The sequence below is a fragment of the Canis lupus genome, chromosome 21 (genome assembly GCF_011100685.1).
Source record: "Canis lupus familiaris isolate Mischka breed German Shepherd chromosome 21, alternate assembly UU_Cfam_GSD_1.0, whole genome shotgun sequence".
NCBI classification, from domain to species: Eukaryota; Metazoa; Chordata; class Mammalia; order Carnivora; family Canidae; genus Canis; species Canis lupus.
Window position 1 is genome coordinate 21654667 of NC_049242.1, and position 19842 is coordinate 21674508.

The window sequence follows — 19842 nt, forward strand, 5'->3', positions numbered from 1 at the left end:
CACAGCAAAGACACTATAGGACCAAAAGATTAAACACATACTTTATACCCTGAGGTGAACAGGGGTAACTAGCACAGGGGCTCAGCACTCACGTTGCAATATATAAAAGTGATCTGTCTCCCTCATCCCAGCTGAGAATCCTGGTCTTACAGGAATTAAGGCAGTCCCTTAGGTTTCAAAATATTCTGGGTTTGGTTTGGTTGGTCCTGGTGTGGAGAACTAGGTTGTCCTCTTGAAGTCAAAGGAGGTCACATGGTAGGACTGGTCTAAGAAAGGCATCCAAGGATCACAGGCTCTTATAACTGGGAAGGCCACAGCAAGCCAGGGCTAGAACCAGCCCTCAGGAGTGGATAGAGGGGAGTTCTGCATCCCAGCAAGGCTGCCTCGCTGGAAGGATAGGAAGCCAAGTTGGTGCAATCAATGATGGCCAGCTGGCCCAGCCTCCCTGCCCAGATGGCAAAAGTCCTCCCCCACCTGCAGAGGCAGAGGTAGCTGATGGGCCTGAGCCAGCACCACCTCTCCCACTGTTCACTTGCCACTCCTGGAGCCCCGCTGTTTACTCATGGCCGTGAGCATCTGGCTAATATAGGAAGTCAGGAGGTCATCCATCTTGTAGCCCTGGAAACAACAGCAAGAAGAGAACAGAACAAAAAGTGGGACAGGGCCAGCCCACTCAGATGCAGAACTCTCCTAGGAAACTGTAGAGAGCAGAGCCCTCGACAAAGGAGGATCCTGTCCTGCTCTCGATCCAGTCTCCCCAGCTGTACACTTGAAGAGTTAGACTCATCAGCCATATATGGCTGGATGAGTCTAAGTTGTTATGACCCCACATAAAGGCCCCAGTTTGTAGGTCCCTAACATACTGGTGACACTAAAGGTTCTACCAGTTGAGTCATACCTCTGAAGTTCAGCTCAGTCCAAGAAGCCTCATTGCTAATGGGTCCACTGTTGAACTTAGAGGCTAAAGGCTCAGTTCCCAGATACTGAAGTTATTCAAGCAATAGTTATTAATTGAGGTGTCTGTTTCTCAGCACCAAATTAAGCCCCTCTCCCAGACCTAAGCTGAGTCTCAAACCAACCTGACCTTGGTCCAGTCTGACCCTAGATCCCAGTCTCAGGCCAAGCTGTGCACTCATGTTTGTCCTGGGGCCTGGGATGCTAGCTGAAGCTGCAGGCAGGCCTGAATAGAAGAGCTCTCACCAGTGACGTCTCACAGAGCAATTTGCTCCCGCGCACCAGGTTCCCAATGGTGATGTGGAAGTAGGTGTTGCCGCTGCTCCAGTTGGAGATCTTTGTGAAGGGATGAGTAGTCAAGATGTCCTAGGGAAGCAGACACAGTCTGAAGCTATGCAGTCTGGACCCTGTGGCCTCACTTCCCTCAGTTGCAACCCATAGATACCACACACCGAAAAGGCCTCCAGCTGTCGGACAAGAGAAGGAGCAAGAAGACAAGCCAGCTCTGCCATGGAGCTGCTGGGGGAGGCAGGTGCCTTCCCTCCATCCATGCATCATTTGGGACCAGATGGTAGGCCACCCAAGGAAGTCTGAGAGGCTGTGAGGTATGTGGGGCTGGAACTGGAAATTTGAGAGGCCCAAAGAAACAAACTATGATGCTGAGTGAGATGGTCCTGAGGAGGAAGACAAGATGACAAGGACAGCCCTGGGGAGCACAATGTGTGTGCGTGGAGAAGAATGACCAAGAGAGATAAGAGGAAAACCAGGGAAGTGGGGCACATGAGCACAAGGGGAAGATGGTGGTCCTTGGCACTCTACCAATTGTCCAGTTGTACCCCTCCTGGGTATGTAGTAGGACTGTGCTTCCTGGTTTGCTGAGTGAGGACAACTCTGGCCCATAAATATGAACAATAGTTATCCACCTCCACCCAATGCAGTCTGCCATCCTGACCAATATGGACAGAGAACATTGTGGAAGGAAGGAATGGTTGGTAAGGGGTCCAGTGATGCCGATAGGCCAAGTACTGATAAGTTCATTGGATTCAGTAGCAAGGTGGTGGCTAGTGACTCTAGGAGAGCAATTTTGATGGAGCAGGTAAGAAAGTAGACAGACAAAGAATCTCAAGATGTGTGGCCAAGAGGGCAGATGAAGTGAGGATGGTGGCCAGCAGGGGCTCTTTGAGGCTTGGGTTTGGGGGCCATTGTTAGAGGTGCACACAGAGAAGTATACCTCCCCACCCCTGCCCCTTTACTGCTCACCTTGCTTCTGGGATCGATGAGGCTGACCCCATACTTATTGATGGCGATTAAGAGGATCTCGGGGAAGTTTGGCTCTGTAGTTTGCTAGCAAAGAGAGCCAGAAACCATCAGATACAGCTGGGGGAACCCAGAGCAGGGAAAGCTGGGTGCCAGGATTAAGTTGCCCTCTCCTGCTGCCTGCTCAATGCCAGGGCTACAGCAGGGCTGGTGGCCCTGCTGCAAGCTCATGTTCTCCATCTCTACTGGGCCCTCAGTGCCACCCAGATCCCCTCATGGGTCCCCAAATGATCCCATTTCTCACCCTCCCCAGTGGCAGTTTCATCCCTTCTCTCCTGCTTCTCTAGGAGTCTGGGCTATCTCCTCTCTCAGCCCAAATGTCTTTCATATTTAAAAATCCTGAGCTCTATCCCTGCTGCCTCCAGCTTATCTCTTTACCTCCCTCTCTTTTTGCACAGTCAGACTTCTCCAAAGGCCCCCATTCAAGGTATGTAATGAGGCCATCCCCTCTCTTCTCCATCTTGTGCCATTCCCACAGTTCTCTTGCCATCCTGTTCATCATCCTCCTGCCTCTGCTCGTGCCCCTTAGGCCCACCCCCACCCTATGGTCAGAGTGCATTTCTCACCCCATCATCCCTGTTTAGAACCCTCCAGTGTCGGCCACCACCTGCAGGAGGAAACCTCACCCCCTCGCCTGCTTGCCAGGCTGCCTCAGCACAGTCTGCTCATCTCTTACCCTGTGGCCATCCATACTCAATCTCTCGTACTTCCTGTGCTCATGCTAGGCCCTCTGCCAGGAACAGTCTCCCCAGGGTCCTTCCTGGAAAGCTCAGCTGTTGCCTCCTCAGCCTTCATAGTCTGGGTAGGCCTCCCAGGTTCTAGCACTTTGATGAGGGTTCCCCCTTGTCACACATGACCCAGTTCATTCTCCGGTACTCTGGCTTGTTTACACATCTGCCTCCCCTGCTAGGCTGAGCTTCGGGTAGGCCCTCGGATCCCAGGACTGAGACACCCAGGTGGTACAAAGCTGAGGGTGCTTCCATCCTTCCCTTGCCAGTACAGGTGGCAGAGGCCTATCGCTGTCACCCACAGTCCTGGAGAGGAGTTCCTGTGCCTTCTTGCCCCCACCCCTTGAGGCAAGAAGCCACCCATAATGTACCTTCACCTCGAAGAAAGCTGAACCAAAGGTGGGCCACTTGAAGATGAGCTTTAGGAAGGCTAGCTTGGCTTCCTCCTTGGACTTCCCTGCATGCTTATTGAAGTAGGCAACAATAGACTGTGGGGGAAGCACAGGTCAGAGGCCTCTCTCCTGCCACTCCTGCCCCACCTGCATTGTCCAGCTCTCCCGGGCCCTGGGGGGTCCAGGCATAGGGCGAGGGTCCCAGAGGCCATGAAGGCTCCCCTCCCCTTGTTTATCCCACTCAATGGAATCCTGATCTCCCTTCCCTCTCTCCTCTCCCCTAAGCAAGCAGGCCAAAAAGTATCAAGTAAAATCAGGTCACCATGGTAACCAGGACAGGGCAGATTGCTACCAAGCAGCCAGGTGAGGCCTTTGCCTGGAGGACTGGATACTAAAGCAAGTGGAAGGGAAAATGGGACTTTATCATATACAGGGAGACTTCCGCAAGAGAGACTTCCCTGGGCTGCTGCCTAGCACCTGACCCATAGGGTGCCCAGAGACTCATTTGGCAGTGTCCCGAGTCCTACCACCACCTCCGTACTCACCCGCTTCCAGTCATCAGGTGAGATCTGCCGGATGAGGTCCTGGGGCACCAACTCCCGCAGAAGCTTGGGGATACTGGGGAAGTAGGACTTGTCCTCCTCGAATTTGACCCTGTAGATCAGTGCCCCCAGCTGCAGCACCTCCTCCCGTGTGCACTTGTGGTAGCCCCGGAGATACTTGGGCAACTCCTGCCAAAGGCAGAGCAGGTCGTAGGCATGGAGAGAATGGGAAGGAAGTGGGTTCCTTCCCTACCAGCCTGATGTGAGGTCTACTGCTTACCCTGCATTCAGGCCTACCTGCTTCTCCAGCCTCATCTGACACTGTGCCCCAAGGGGACAAAGCACAGCACAGGGAATGGCAATTGTGCTTGCACAGATCCAGCACATTAGAGTTGGAAAGCAAAGCCATGTATGCATACTATTTCATCTCCCCTCATAATAGTCTGGTGAGCTGAGCAGCCCCATTTCAAAGACAAAGGGACTCAGAGTGACCAGCTGAGGAGCCTGAGACTATTCCACACCACCAAACCTTCTGAGGCTGTCCTTCATTGGGAAAAACCTCTCAGGCTGGCCTCCTCCCATTGGTTCCCCTGAGATTGGCTGGTTTCATGTGCAGCACCAGCCTCTCCTCCACTTGGAACTTCCAGACCCAGAAACAGAGTAACTGAGAATGAGGAGTGGACCAAAAGCAAAGATGAAGCCTCAAAAGGGCCAACACCACCCCTAACCTTACAACTGTCTTACCTAGTCTTTGAAACAGGGAAACATGCTGGCCTGAGGACACACTGCAGATTATTATTTTTTTTATTAACTTTTAAAAATTTATTTTTTAAAAGTTAATATGTGCATAAAAGGAAACTGAAAAACACAAGCAGCAAAGAACAAAGTCATCCATAATCACAAGCAGTTTACAGTTTGACTTCTAGGTTCTGTGTGTGTATCTACACAAGTAAGCATTTTAATGTAAGATCGTACAGTTATGTATCATGCTTTTACACACCATGAATATTTATCATGTCAAAGTCCCCAAACTATGAGTATTTTGTTAACCAAGAATACACTACACGAACTCCATCTGAAAAAAATATATAATCCTGCCTTTCTTGGCGACAAAAATATAAAAGACAAAAATGGCAACAGGCCTCTAGATAAAGATACTGGCAGAGTTACAATTAAAATACTGCATTCCCTTAATGTTCAATTAAAACTGAGACATAAAGTAACAGAGTACACAACATATAATGCTTCTAAAAGAATTCATCATCCAATCTATAATATTCAATTAGCAAGGAGGTATGTTTCCATTGAATCACTTAATGTATTCCTATAGTACAGCCAAAGAGACTAATACATGTTAATAGTTATCGTTAAAATGTAAATACGAAAACATCCGCATACAACTCTCCCTCTATACTTCCTTCTGTCCCTCTGCTGTCAACCTAGTAAGTTCTGACATTTCTCAGAGTCAGCTTAACAATCTCATGTCCAAGATGCTTCTTTCCTATCAATGATAACAAAGAGAAACTTAAAAATTGGTTAATTCACTAGCTGTACATTTTATCACACATTGTCACCTCAGGATATCCAAAAAGCTTAGATGTTACAAAATAATGAACCTTTCCACAACACACACAGGTACTTCATAAAAACATACGTATAGATCTATGGTTATAACCTAAAACTGTCTTCTAAAAGTGGAGATACTAGCAAAAAGCCCTTCCCTTCACCCACACACACTGCAGATTAGAAACCTGAATCAATTGTTATCCATCTATCCACCTTTTAAACTACTCACCCACCTATCCACCTATCCATACCCATCCCTCCATCCATCCACCTACCCATCCATACGGTTCTACCCACCCACATCCATTTACCATTTGTCCATCCATCCACCCACCAATATCCACCCATAAGTTCATTCACCATCCATCCTTCCACCCATTCATTCACTGAGTCACTTCCTATTCACCCATCCACCAAGCCAACATATATTCATTATCACTATGAGCCAGGCCTTAAATAACATAAACCCTCCCTACTCTCATAAAACTTATAGTCAAGGCAAGAATAACCAACACCCAAATCAATGTATAATTACAATCTTTGAAGGAATTGCTCTCAGTGCTATCACAGGATACATCTAGTTGACTTGATCTAGTCTTGGGAACAGGGAAGACTTCCCTTATGATGATTGAAATGACATTTAAAACTCAGTAGGTGAAGTAGGGAACCTAGGCAAGAGTTTCCCAGAAGAGAGAATGTTACAGAGGTTCCTTAGAATACCTGAGAATTTGAAAAAATGTAGTTGGAGTGAAGTGAACAAAGGGGAACTGGGTACAAGACAAGGCAGCAGAAGTAGCTAATGGCACTCTCCATGCAGGGCTGCAGTCAGGATTTGAGGTTCTACCTTGAGAGCAAAGGAAGCACTGAGAGGATTCCAAAAGCATGATGACCACCCTGTGGAGAATGAATTCAAAGGGGGGAACAATGGACAGGGGAGCTCAGGGGAAGGTTACCAGCTTCACCAGATGAGAGAAGATGAGGGACTGACCTGAGCTGGTATAGTAGGGGAGAGATGTGGATGGATTTTAGAGAGATTTGGGAGGTGAAGTCATCAGGTGAATGATTTGGGACATGGAAAACGGGAGAGGGAGATGTCAAGACTGACTTGGGTTTCTGCCTTGGGGAAATTGGTAGTTGCCATTCATCGCATGGCACCATGGAGAGAGGCAGAGCTCATGGGTGAATGAGCCCTGCTGATTCCCAAGCTAGCATTCTCTTTACCATGGTAGCCACCATCCCTGTCCCCCATCCTTCCCAGAATCCTGGTCTGCCTGCCCCTTAGATAAATGGTAAAGGTAAGTGAGCCCAGAAAATATCACTGAATCTGCAGCTGTGAAGACATGGAATCAAACCCCAGTTCCACCTGCCCTGCAATCCTAATCACATCAATTGATCTCTCTGAGTTTCAGTTTCTCCCTCTATAAAATGGGAACACCATGCCTACTTGTTGGGATTTGCTGGGAGGGCAAAATGAGTGAAAAGTGCCAGACACAGAATAGAGGTTCAACATGAGGGCACCCCACAACCTCGGCTTCCTGCAGACACATGCTTGTGCTGGAAAGTGCAGATTCACACTGAGGCCTCGGATACATCCGGATACACCCAGAATCTTCAATTCAGAGGATAGCCCCTCACCAACAGAAGGACATGAACAGGTGGGGATTAAGAGCTCAGAAGAAACAACAAGGCTCTGAGGAAGAAGAGTGTGAGGCTGAGCCACTCCCCAAATCCCAGCAGGACTCTCAGAGGCCTTGCCATTAGAGGCCCGTCTCCTTGCAAGGACAGAAGGTTCCCGCTTTCCCAAAGTATAACAAGGCCAACAGCACACGGAGGCAGTAACAGCAGAGAAGTGCTAGGCAGCTCACCTGGTAATAGTGGAAGATGGAATCAGCCATCGGGTCCTTCCCTGGCACTGTGGTGGTCCACAGCTTTTTCATGAAGAACACCTGGTAGGTAAGCGAGGGCACGATTCCTGTGGCAGAGGGCAGTTGATCACCCAGAGGGTCCCAGCACAGAGGGCCACCCATGCTGAGCACTAGCCCCGGAGGAGGCTGGAGCTTAGGTCCCACCCAGGTGGGCCTCGCAGTATGGCCCTGAGCCAGCACCCGCCCTGCTCCGGGCCTCAGATGATCCCAGATGCCAGCCTCACATTACCATCCTTGACAGGCCGTGCTTTCTTTATCCAGTCTGTCAGGTGTCGAACAAAGTCGAAGAAGAAGTCATTCTCAGGGACACTGATGACCTAGGGATGTGGGCATTCAGGTCCATGCATTTTAGTTCCAGCAATATTGAGTTTTCTCATTTTCCCACCCAAGGCCCTCCTGGTGGTCCTTTCTTGGAGCCAGAAGGGGTGTCCCACTCTGCCCTGACTGCCTGTTGTGCCAGAGCACAGACTACTTCCTGCCCGGAGTGATGGTCATTCCACTTGCCATTCAGCAAAGACCTACTGCACGCTATCCTAGACCGTGGGGAGAAGGCCAAGGATGAGACCCAGTCCGTTCCTGGGACATTCTCCAGCATCGTGACCTGCTCCTCCCACAGGCTTCAAGCTCCTCTGGGTCCAGGACCTCCCTGTGATCACCTCTGGATCCCCAGTATTTGGCACAAGGACAGCTGATGAGGAGACAGACATGGATGCACAGGGAACTATGAGAGAGCACCTGATCTACACGATCAGGGAAGCCTTCCCACAGGAAGAGGCTCAAAAGCTGGGCCCTTGACCTCCATGGACACAGAAGTGGTGGAGAGCAGTATGGAATGGTGGTAGGGACCTGTGCTCTGGAGTCAGACCTATGTGCATCTGTGTCCTTGTTGTGTGACTTTGAATGTGTTACTTAACCTTCCTAAGTCCAGGTTTTGTGATCTGTTAGGTGGGGATAATCACCCTCCTTTCAAGGGCTATTTCAAGGATTATTTCAAAGGATCAATTGGCCTCCCCAAGGCAGCTGAGGGACCAGTCAAATCAAATCTGGAAAGTACATGCGTGTTGCAGCAGAGTGATGAGCCTGGTGTGTCCAGAACATAAACCACCCAAGAGGTTTGGGGCCATGCTCTGTCATGGCTCAGAAGAGATTTAGGGGAAGCTGCTACAAGTAAGGGGGTCCCTGCAGGGATGTAAGGAGGAGAGGGGCACGGTCAGATGCCACATGCAAGCACATCTCTCTCTTCCCCTCTCTTCCTCCCTCATTCTCTCTCCCCTCCCTGCTGCCCCACGACCAAGCAAATGTTCCAACACACAGACCAACAGTGGTCAGATAGGAAGCCAGTGACCCATGACCTACCTTGTCTGCAATTTTGACAAAGAGACTGAATCCCTCTGAGGACTTGAGGAGCAGCCGGGCTGCAATGTTCTGGCAGAAGTCTTTGGCCCTAGTGCTGGACTCCACCTCAAAGGCCTGGGGAGTGGGGGGTAGGGAGGGATACTTGGCTCTGGCAAGGCCTCTGCTGGGGCTTCTTGCACCCCTCTGTCTGTGCCTGCAACAAGATTGAGCCCCCTCCCCTCCCAGAGGGAACCCTCCATGCGAGGGGCTTCCCTATGGGTCTAGAGCTGGGCATGGCCTCTAAGAAAAGGAAGAAGCTAACTCCTGTCCAGATCTTTCCAGATTGTGTCCTTCCCAACCCTCCAAGTGGACTTGGCCTCTGCTTCCAGGGTTCCAGGGTTCTGGCCCATACAAGCATGGTGGTGGTGGCGGGGGGGCGGGGGGAGGAGACGGAAGGGGGTTGAGAGGCCAGGGGAGCCCAGATGGGGAGGTGATTGGGAGTAGAGAAGAGGCTGGAGGAAGAAAAAAGCAAATTCCAGAAAGGGGAGGAAAGAAGAGAGGAGAAATAGCCTGGGGTAGGGGTGGGGAGGCACTGCTCCATGTAAGGTTCCATCCACTGGAGGGATGGGAAGGATGTGTTAGTTTCTTGTCCTTATCACTAGAATCCGATCATGGCATTTCCAAGCCTCTAGCCTCTAGGCAAATTTCAAAACTGCTTTTGAAACTAAAAGTTTCATTTCTGGAATCATTTATGTGAATGAGCCCCTGTGCTGAGGTGGGGCAGGGAGTGGAGGTCACAAAGCAGCCTGACCTACTGGGCATGATGGGAAGACAAATAGGACCTTTGGACAAGGAGACCTACAATCAGGTCAGGTGAGGAGGAAGAAAGGGGCCTGCAGGAAAGTGGGCTCAGGGCAATAGGGAGGCTTGGAGGGGTGGAGGCAGGTGGGCCTGTGCCCTGGTACAGGGCTGGCAGCAGGAAGGCAGCATCAGCACAGAGCACAGCTAGGAGGGAGGGAGCAATCTTCTCTTCTCTGAGCCAGAGCCTCCTCAGAAACAGGGAAGAATGATTTTTTTCAAGGAAGCTGCTGGAGACAATAGAAGGTCAGACCCGGAAGCCAAGATCTCCTGACCCAGAGAGTTTCTCTCAACTGAGCCCTGACTCTACTGAGGAGCAGGAGGGTGGGAGCAAATGTGGGGGTCCCTGTGTCCTTCAGGGAGCCTGGTCCTTCAGGAGTGCCAGTGACCAAGAAGCCTGCAGCCCTCACCTCATCGGTATCATCAGGAAAGTAGACCTTGTGGAAAATCTGGGTGGTTTTGTGCTGGATGGCCTCCACTTCCACCAGGTGTGGGGGGTACTTTCGGGACCCATTTCTGAAAACCAGGGGGGGTGGCTGTCAGGAGCCTGTTGGGTTCATGGGGCCATGGGGAGCAGGGAATAGAGGGAACTTTGGAGATTGACCCCGCTTCTAATTCCTGTCCACCACTTCCTACCAGATGATGGTCACTTAACATCTCAAGGCTTCCAGTTCCTCAGCCATAGAATGAGAGGAGAATAGTACCCACCCCCAGGGCTGTGGAGGGAACGGAAGGAAGTGAAAGAGTGGCCTTTGCCGAATATGAATTGCGGCCCAGGTGCCTGCCTCCCCAGTAGGCTGGAAGGTATGCACCAGCCCCTCTGAGCAGCCAGACGCAATCAGCGTCCAGCATGGGCACTATGTGCAACCTTTGGCAGGCTGACAGCCGTGGGACCCCAGGGACAGGTCCCACCTGCTCTGTGGGCACGTCCTCATTCGCAAGGGACACCCGCAAGCTCAGGTTGGCTGGGAACACATCCCAGCACCTGCCCCAGGCTCTTTGCCCATTCCCTCTGCTCTCATGGGCTGCCGTACCTCAGGGCTTTCTGGAGGCGCTGCAGGCAGTCGATGGCGAGAGGGCAGTGCTTGCGGGACTGCAGGAAGCGCTGCACGTGGGGCAAGAGGATGTTGCTGGGAGGGAAGAGGCCCGTGCACAGCCAGAGCAGCTCCCAGCCTCGCTCCTCACTATACCTGCAGGAAGAGGTGTGGGGTCCAGCAGGGGTACCACAGGCCAGTCATGGGTCTGAGTCCCCCAAGGGGCTGCACATCCCTCGGCACCTCACCATGGCAGCACATGTCTGCCGTGACCCCCACCACTTTTCTGAAGACCCAACACAGACCCACCTCCCTGACAGCCGGATGGTCAGTGCTACTCAAAGTGTGGCTGGCCAACCCACACCGGGCCACACAGCAGCAACATGGAAGTAAGGTGCTCATGCCAGAATGTCAACCAAACACTCTTGGTTCAGCTAAGATTTTTTTTTTCTTAGCAAGACTTCCTTCCTATGAAGGAAGCAGTGTGTGATTTGTATTCTGGCAGAAGCTCTTTAACTCATTCTTTGAGTGGCACAGTTAGATGGGTCCCTGGGCTCCTCGGGCACCACTCTGAGCTCCTTGGGCCTGACAGGAACGAAGCATAGAGGACTTCTAGAAGGAGGTGGCATTTGATCTAGGTTTTGAAGGCTGAGGCAAATTCGGATATGCAAGAAAGGAGATAACTGCTGACTGGGCATAGCACGCATGAAGGTTTGGCAGCGCGAAAAGACCCAATATATGGTTCAATGGTGGATTTTGTAAGAGGTGCAGAAAATGGCAAAGCTGAGGAGGGAGTTGAGGATCTAGTGTAAGGGGAGACGGTGGGGTTTCTCTCAGGTTCTGAGACTTAACCTGGGCCTGACCTCCCATTCCTGCCGCCGTCCAGCCCAGCAGGGAGGAAGTGACACACTCTGGGACTCAATGCTGTCAGCCCATGAGCATTTTCAGCCAGAGCTTCCAACTGCCAGCCAGCACAATGCAGCTCATGCCAAGTTGGGGACACTTGCTCAAGAACAGTCTGCAGGCAGACAGTGGAGTCTGGGCTGGGGAGGGGTGTCCAGAGGAGGTTCAGGCAGGGAGTGGCAAGAAGTTTAGGAGGAGCTGGTGCTGTTAAATTTGGAGATAGCTTCAGAGGACACAGCCACCACCTCTGGGTTCTTGACCAGACTCCCTTGGGCCTTGAAGCAGAGGTGGGACGTGAGGGGGCCTGAGGGCAGCTCCCAGCCCTGAGCAAGGAAGGACTGCTGCCAGGCAGGGCCAGCTGCTGCCTGGGGAGGGAGACAGCTCCCTGTCATGGTGGGTAGAGGACCTTTCAGATGCCCTTCAGCTGTGAGCACTAGAGGGGAGCCCGCCCCTCTCCCCCACCTTCCCCCACAACCCACCTGATGTGGTTGTCAGTCAGCTGCTTCAGGATCTGCACATACACCTCATCCTTGAGAGGCTCAGCCTTTAGAGAACCCTCAAAGATCTGGTCAGTGAGCTCATTGACAGAGCGCATCCTCTTGGATGGGTAGTCGCCCATGTACTTGAGCATGGGTGAGGAGCCGTCAAGGAAAGGCTTGTGACCAATGGGGGAACACTGGCCCAAGAGGCCACACTCTCTAATAGGGTCTGCCCCTACCCAACTGTGTGGCCCTGGGCCTCTGACTACTCACTCAACCCTCCCACCCTGTTTTCCATGCCTACTGCCCTCCCTCTCCTCAACTTCTCTGGCCACCTCTTCACCACTGATCCCACATCAGCCCAGGTCCTCATCCACATCCAAAGTCCTCACAGCAACCAGGATGAATGTTCCAGATCATAGCCTTGACTCCTCACTGCTTAGGGGCTCCTCATGGCCTTGGGCTACAGTCCAAGCTTCTCAACAGAGCTTGGGAACCCTTTGTTAGTCAGCCCACATCTTCAGATTTCCTTCTATACCTCTGCTTTCCACCTGTGCTGAATCATTTTGTGATCCTGGGCCTTTGGGCATGCTCATTCTGACTGGAACACTCCCCATCTACCTCCCCTTTGACTGACTAGGGCCTACTCAGTCGTCAGATCTCAGCCTAGATACCCCTTCTTCCAAGGAGGCCATCCTGGCCTCCTCCAGGCCCACATCAGTTCACTGTGGCCTGGCCCCCATCAGCGTGTCTGCCCTTTCAGCTGTAAGTACCATGAGGCCAGGGCCTGGGTCTGCTCACAACTATGTCTCCATGCCTGGCCTAGCACATGACGATGGACACGTCTGTGGATGGAATGACAGAGTCAGAGGAGATAATGGATGAGGCATCCCCTTGCATGCTGCAAGGTGCCAGGCAAATGGATCCACATCCCTCTACACTGTCCAGGACCCAACTGGCCCTTCTGTCAGAAGGAAGTAGGTATCTGGATAAAAACCCTAGAGTCAGGGGCCCAGCACCACCCACCGACCTTGGGGTTCCCCCTCCTTGTGGCCCCTGCCCTGCCCTTCCACGGTGACCACCCCTGCAGGTGTGGATATCGATGAAGGCCATACAGGCCTCCTGTGAGAGCTCCTCACTACCCAGGATCTTCTTGAGCAGAGCCTGCTTGAGTGGCTCCCGTGTGTGACTCCACAGCCGGTCCTTGCCACGGGCTTTGGACACCATCACCCGGCTCAGCGTGTGCTTGGGTGGGGGCCTGACGCAGCACAGTCAGCACTGACTGACCCCCAAGTTGTAAGATCCACTCCTACCCCACTTGTAAATGGAGGCTGAAGGCCCCACTCCTCCCTGATACACTGGGTGACCTGGGGTGGGTCACCTGGCCTCCCTGGAAAGACAGCCTGGCCCACCTCCACAGCCTCCTCCCCTCTGTTCCTCTCTGCTCTGGCCTTGGCATGTGCCACCTACAGCACTCCTCCACCTGGGGCATCCCCTGCCCAGCTCAGCCGCCACCTCCTCCAGGAAGCCTGTCCTCTGTCTCCACCCCAACCCCAGCCTCCCCATCACAACACTGGGCACACGGAATCACAGCTGCACAGTTTCGAGCCTATCTCCCCACCAGGGCTGTGAGTCAGTGAGGAAGGTGCAGGCATGAGTGGTGAGTGCCCAGGACCCGATATCTTAAATAAAGGAAGGATAAAATGACATAAGAAGGGTCATCTCAATAGACAGAAAGTACCCTCCTGCTCCCTCTGACCCAGGCCCTGCTCATAGACAGGAGCATCACAGGGCAACCCCAACACACCGACTAGAGTAGCAGAAGCCTAGAGCTCACTCTCTGGGTCCCCCGCTATCCTTTCCCCATCACCTGAAATAGTCATAGGAGAATTCCTCCAGCGTGTAGGGCTTGGCGCGGACCTCAGGCTCTGCTGTGCGCAGCTGCAAGAGCCGGATGACGTCCTGTCTCTGGTCAGGGGTCATGGTGACCAGGGCCTAGAGACCAAGAGACAAGGGTCTGAGGTCAGCCCTTCATGTGTGGCCCCCAAGATCAACACAGTCAAGCCCAGAGCTTTCTGGAGTGGGGAAGATTGCCTGCCATGGGGATGACCCTCACCCCATGGTGACCCTGGGAGCCCTTTTGCTGATTGTGATCTCTGAGGTTACTGCTGTCTCCATCATGCTGCACTCAGGATCCTTTCCTTAACACTCTGTGTCTGAACCAGGTTGGGTCAGTCAGAAAGCCTGGATGAAGCAGGGGGATGGGGGTGTAGTGTGAAAACTGCCCAGTCAGTCTAGCTCAGCAGCTGCCTGGAAAGCCAGGCTTAAGTCTTCAGTGCTGTGATCCAGAAGAACCTCGGCCTCCCCTCCCTGCTCTGCCCGCACTGCCTTTTCAGATAGTGCGAGGTGATGTCTCCCTGCCCACTCTCCTCCCAGCCCTCGCCCTCGGCAGTTCCTCATTTGATGCAGTTTCTAGGCCACTCCCCACCCAGCACCGGTTTGACAGCTTCCCCAACTTGAAGTTGGTGGTCCTGTGAGACCCCCAGATCATCTTCACAGAACTGCAGACCATGAATCTATTTTAATTCCTCACTCCATTTTACAGATACAGGGAGAAGACAGAGAGAGGCCCAGAGGAGACTCCCATCCATCTGCCACCCCCAAGCCACATACCACAATTTCCCGCGGTGGCATGGTGACAGTGGGCATGACATACACGCAATCAGTGGGGAAGTCCCCACGCTGCTTGGTTCTCTCATTGATGCCGTTGGCCCAGCCTGAGTTCATGACCTGCTCCCCTGTGTCATGGTCCAGGATGATGAGGTCTCCCTTGGCAAAGCTGAGGAAACCCGACTCCTCCCCCGCTGGGAGGTGGAGGTGAGCAGGGCCATGTGGGGGCAGAGAGAGGCTGGATTAGAACATCTTTATTTGGGTTGATGACCCATAAGCTGTTCCTCCCGCACTGAATAACTGAGGCCCTATCCCTCTCATGCGTGCTCACTGGTCACCCTGCCTCTACCTTGCCATAGCCCTTCACCAGACATGGCCATTGCACGGGCTACTCCTCTGCTCGAAAGCCCACCATCCTCAGCATGCTCACAAGGCTATTGTGGGCTGGATTTCCTGACTTCTTCCACTTCACTTCTTGCCCTTCCTCCCTAACCTCACCCCTTCCAGCCAAACCATACCATTTGCGCTTCCCAGACACACCTGCTTTCTCCAGCCTCTGTACTCTGTTTGTGCTCTCCTCCCTGCCTCAAACACTCTGCCCACACATACCTCCTCCCCGAACCCCAGGCTATGTGGGGGTCTCCCCTCCAGATTCCCAGCATCTCTGGGCTTCCCTGGTCACTGCACTATCCCAGGGACTGTCACTTTCCAGCCCCTCTCCCCACTGAGAGTACGGCCAGGGTCCATTTTATTTCTGTCCTTTCCAGAATTTATTTCTGTCCTCTCCTCTGCCCAGAGACTAGGAGGCCTGGGGTGTGCTCAGTCAGGGGGCGGTTACTGCTGTTCTCATCTACAGTTGGTGGGTATTTGGAGACTGAGGAGGAACCCCTGACGTCACCTGGAGAAGGTGACAGGTGATAAGCATGGAAGGACCAGGAGAGGACGATGCCCCATGGGGCACAGATGGAAGGTGCAGAGTCTGACTTTCAGTCCAGGTGGAGCCGAGGGCATCTGGGGAAGGGTGGTAACAGGCACTGGCAGTCCTGAGTGCCTGGTGATCTGCTTGGTGCCCCTGACCCCGGTACCTGGCGGCCTGTGCCAGGAGCCACTCACCAGGGTTGGGGTTGTCCTGCAGGGCCACCACGTACTTAGACCTCTTCCGGAGCCCTTCCAGGAAGGTGACCACTAGGTCACGGATGTCCTCAGCGTTGCTGGAGGTAAAGGTGTACTCATCCCCCTTGATGGTAGCCAGCGTGAAGCTGGGAGCTACCAGTTTTGCTCCCCTGCAGGACCAACACGGAGAACAGGGCCCAGCCGGGGTCAGTCCTGCCCAGCCCGAGTGAGGCGCAGCACAGCCCAGATCAGAGCAGCCCAGCGAGAGCAAGACACGGCACTCCCTGAAGGAGACCAAGGCCAGCCCAGTCAGACACGGCCCAGCCAGGGTCAGACGCAGCTCGGCCTGAGTCAGACATGGCCCTGCCGAAGTCACACACAGTCCGGAGCAAGGCCTGCAAGAGCCCAGCCTTTTTCCCCTTTGCTGTCTAATTCCTACTCCCCCTTTAGATCTCAGCCTAGATATTGCTTCCTCCAGGAAGTCCTCCTTGCCCTCCCACAGCCCTCATCACATTGGTCCTTGCTTTAAAATAGCCTGTTCCATGTCTATCTCATCTCTCAACTGAAGGAAGCTGCAAGAAGGCAAGGTCTATCTTATCTATTTTCATCCCCTGTACCTAGCACATGCCTGGTCAGAGCTGGACGTGCCCGGCCCCAGCACACATCAGACACTGCCCAGAGGCACTCCAGTAAGCCTCGGATCACTGAGGGAGGGCCTGCTGAGAATAGCAGTTTATTCCAAGATACCCCCTACCCCTGCACTGCTCTAGTGTGTCTACAGCTTTCAGTTTATAAAGAATTCTCCCATTGGTCTCACCACTGTAGGGAAGTACTAACAGCTGTTTGAGCGACGAAGGGCATGGAGGGGAGTCCCACTTGGGCCCCTGAATCCCAGGCAAGGCTCTTTCTGTACACAGTTGACTGCCCCTGACTGTCCTCCTAGCCACCCACACCCATTTCTGAATGACCATTAACACCCCATAAAGACCCCCTGCCCCGATCAGCAGGGAGGCGCCTGAAATAGTACAGCACAAGCTGCTCGAGCACATGTGACCACGACAGCTCCCTGCATGTCTCTGCACCACAGTGATATTCCTGTATGAGGCCATGGCTCCCCCTCAGAGGCCCCTGTGACCCCCAGGAAAGCTCCAGGAGCCCTCTCTTTTCCCTTCTATCTGTGCGTCCATCTGCCTCTCTTTACTTCAGACAGCACTGAATCAGGACACAGGGTTTGACACCCCCCTGCCACTGGTCTTTGTACAGCTTTGGACAAATCCCTGCTCTGCACTAAAGTGCAATGTGGGAGGGGTCAGACTAACCTACTGCTGGACACAGCCATGATCTCGGGGAAGGACAGCTCCAGGAGCACCTGCTCCTGCTCATCCACAAAGTAGACGCCTGTCCAGTTGACCGCCACGATAACGTCGTTCTTGGGGAGGCTGGGGCCTGCGGCAGAGACCATGGCAGTGAGAGGCAGGTGGCCCCGCTCACAGCCCAGCCCTCCCCAGTCCTCATACCCACTAGGGAGGTAGCGAGGGGGAACATGCTGACTTTCATTTACAAATGGGGAAACTGAGCCTCGGAGAGCACAACCTCCCTAGAAGTCAAAATTCAAAGGGCAGTGGGAAGAGAGCCCTGAAATCAGGAAATTCACCTAGCTCTGAAAGACCTAGCCCTGTCTTTCTGCAGCTCTGGACAGGTCCCTGCCCTGGAGTGAGGTGGACTATAGAGAGAGGGTCGACTGAGCCCCAAGGTTCCCTCCAGCTAGATATTTGGTGATTCTACGAAGCCCAGCACCAGCATGGAGCCTGGCATGGAGCTGATGCCCAGTAATTCGGACCCAAGGATGGCTGAGCCAATGGCCTGGTGTGGGTTTGTTTCCATTACATCCACGCCCTGCTTCAGAGTCAGCCCAGCCTATACTCTGGACTGCCTGCTTCCATATATAGTAGGTGCTTAATTATCCTAGCAGTCATTCAGTTGTTTAATGCAGAGTGTTGCTGAGTACATGGACTATGGGGAGGCAGGACCCCCTCTGTTCATTGACCTGGAAAGATGAGCAACCCTCCCAGCAGGAACCCAGATGGCTGGGGACATTGGCTCAGGCCATCCCTTCCTTCCACTGTGGGCTAGAGCCATGGAGTGAGGGGTGGGAGAGGGCATGGAGGAAGATGGGGAGGCAGGAGGGCTGAGGGAGTACCTGAAAATTTGTAGGCTTCATAAAACCTGGAGAAGAGCAAAGGCCATTTGAAACGGGCATAATTGACCACATCCTCTTTGACCTTCTGGGCATCAGTCCTCCTCTGGGCATAAATCCCCTGGAGGGGCATGGACAGGGGAAGAAAGACTTCATAGAAGCTCTGTCTGGAAATCCAGTGTCTGTGCCCCCAAGCCAGGAGTAGCCCTGGAACCATGGTACCCTCCTGTGCGCATGGCCTTGTCCTGAGCCATCAGCCCAGTCACCTCCATCACTCCACAGGTCCCACCTGCAGGGAGCTCCCAGTGCAGCCGGGACGGAAAAGCCCACAGTTGCAGCCAGCATGTGTGCAACCCCGAAGTTGTGGGTGGGTGGGAAGCACCTGGGACATGGGAACATGTGTGGCTAAGCAGGGGTGTGTGTGCCAGACCAGGAGGAGGGAGTGAGGAAAGTTGCAGCACAGGGAAGGGATGGAGCAGCCAGGAGATAATGCAAAGCTGCTGGCAAGAAACTAAAGCACTAGCATTTCATTATCTAAAGATATCCCTCAGAGCCCTATTAAGAACTTGGTGGTGTTGGAGCAGAATTGAAGGGATGTATCAAAATGAACTCCATAGTGTTTATCGTCTACGGACTCAAACATGGACAAAGACACATATGCATGCCGTGTGCTGGGAGGGCCCGGAGCAGTGCTCTTCCAGGAGAGGACAAGGGTCAGAAGAAATGGCACGTGCCTACTCGGAGAGAGAGGATCATAAAGCAAATGCAGCACGTTAACACCTGGTGAGTCTGGGTGAAGTGGAGGGGTATATGCTTCTAGGTTTTTGAACTTGTAATTTCTCCATAAGTTCAAAATTGTTCCAGATGAAAATGTTTCTACCCCTCTGACCCTAAAAACCATGCTAACTCACAGCTCTACAGCTGACTTGTATACTCCACGAGAAGACGGGTCCAGGGATGTGACTCCCACAGGCCAACAGGCTCTGGTCCAAGGGGGAGACATGGCAAGCTCAGCTGTGGGCTCTGAAGGGCACCTCTGTCCTCTTCACATTTGTGTCCCCATGGTGAGCACCCCAAACAGAACAAATTAATGAGCAATGGTACCTAGTCTGGAATGTGCCATGTGCCATGTGCATGATGGCAGTGAACACAGAGGAGGCCCCGGGGGAAGTCAGAGGGACGGAAGCTGTTTGGGAGGTGGAATGGATGGGCTTCAGTGGCTGACAAGGTGGACAAGTGAGGGACAAGACATTGCCTGGACAGAGAGACAGAGGGATGGAGGGAAAACATGTATTTCCTCTGCAAGGGATGGGAGGTGGAAGAGGACCTGGTGGGGGAGCCAGACCCAGAGGTAGAGAGGGTGCGGGGCAGGTTCAGGGAAGAGTGGAGGCTTGTGGGCAGCTCACCAGGGAAGGCACAGAGGGTTAGGGAAGAGGGCGTGCAGTATAGAAGGGTGAAAGACTGCTGGTCTGCAGAGCTCCTCGGCAACTTGTGTGCAGAGATGACTCTGGTCTTATACAACGAGGGCCAGGAGGTGAGGAGCCTGCAGGTCCCCTCGAGCAGCCACACCACCCCTCCTCTACTAGTTGGGCAGGCCCCTTAGCTTGGAAGGGAGCTACCCAGGGCTCGTTACCTGGGGACTCAAACAAGGAGGCCGAGGGGGTCTGTACCTAAAGTTCCCCAGGCAGGAAGCTGGGCCCGAGCTCTTTTAGACAGAAAAGAGGGTGCATTTCCTAGAAGCTCTTCCAGCATGCACCAACACCCCTGAGCCGTAGGTCTAGCAGGTGGCTGCTGCCAGGCCAGGAGGAGCAGGGGCCCCCAATATCCTT

General features: G+C 53.2%; 1 protein-coding gene across 7 annotated transcripts in view; it reads right to left on the minus strand.

Moving 5' to 3' along the window:
* Positions 1-25: 25 nt before the first annotated feature.
* Positions 26-19842, minus strand: part of MYO7A (myosin VIIA) — an 84361-nt gene continuing 64544 nt past the window's right edge. For 2 of the 7 annotated variants that reach the window (XM_038568530.1, XM_038568527.1), the window contains 18 exons: positions 18017-18134; positions 17136-17262; positions 15817-16100; positions 14707-14897; positions 13904-14028; positions 13134-13291; positions 12034-12187; positions 10652-10807; positions 10028-10133; positions 8781-8894; positions 7654-7741; positions 7365-7471; positions 3937-4122; positions 3371-3487; positions 2215-2298; positions 1201-1320; positions 475-618; positions 26-387 (listed from right to left, as the gene is read on the minus strand). In XM_038568530.1, the coding sequence (XP_038424458.1) occupies positions 529-618; positions 1201-1320; positions 2215-2298; positions 3371-3487; positions 3937-4122; positions 7365-7471; positions 7654-7741; positions 8781-8894; positions 10028-10133; positions 10652-10807; positions 12034-12187; positions 13134-13291; positions 13904-14028; positions 14707-14897; positions 15817-16100; positions 17136-17262; positions 18017-18134 (2325 nt within the window). In that variant the 3' untranslated portion in view covers positions 26-387; positions 475-528. Of the gene's footprint in view, positions 619-1200; positions 1321-2214; positions 2299-3370; positions 3488-3936; positions 4123-7364; positions 7472-7648; positions 7742-8780; positions 8895-10027; positions 10134-10651; positions 10808-12033; positions 12188-13133; positions 13292-13903; positions 14029-14706; positions 14898-15816; positions 16101-17135; positions 17263-18016; positions 18135-19842 lie in introns of those variants that run through there. The other 5 variants (XM_038568532.1, XM_038568531.1, XM_038568528.1 and 2 more) reach the window with 4 other exon arrangements.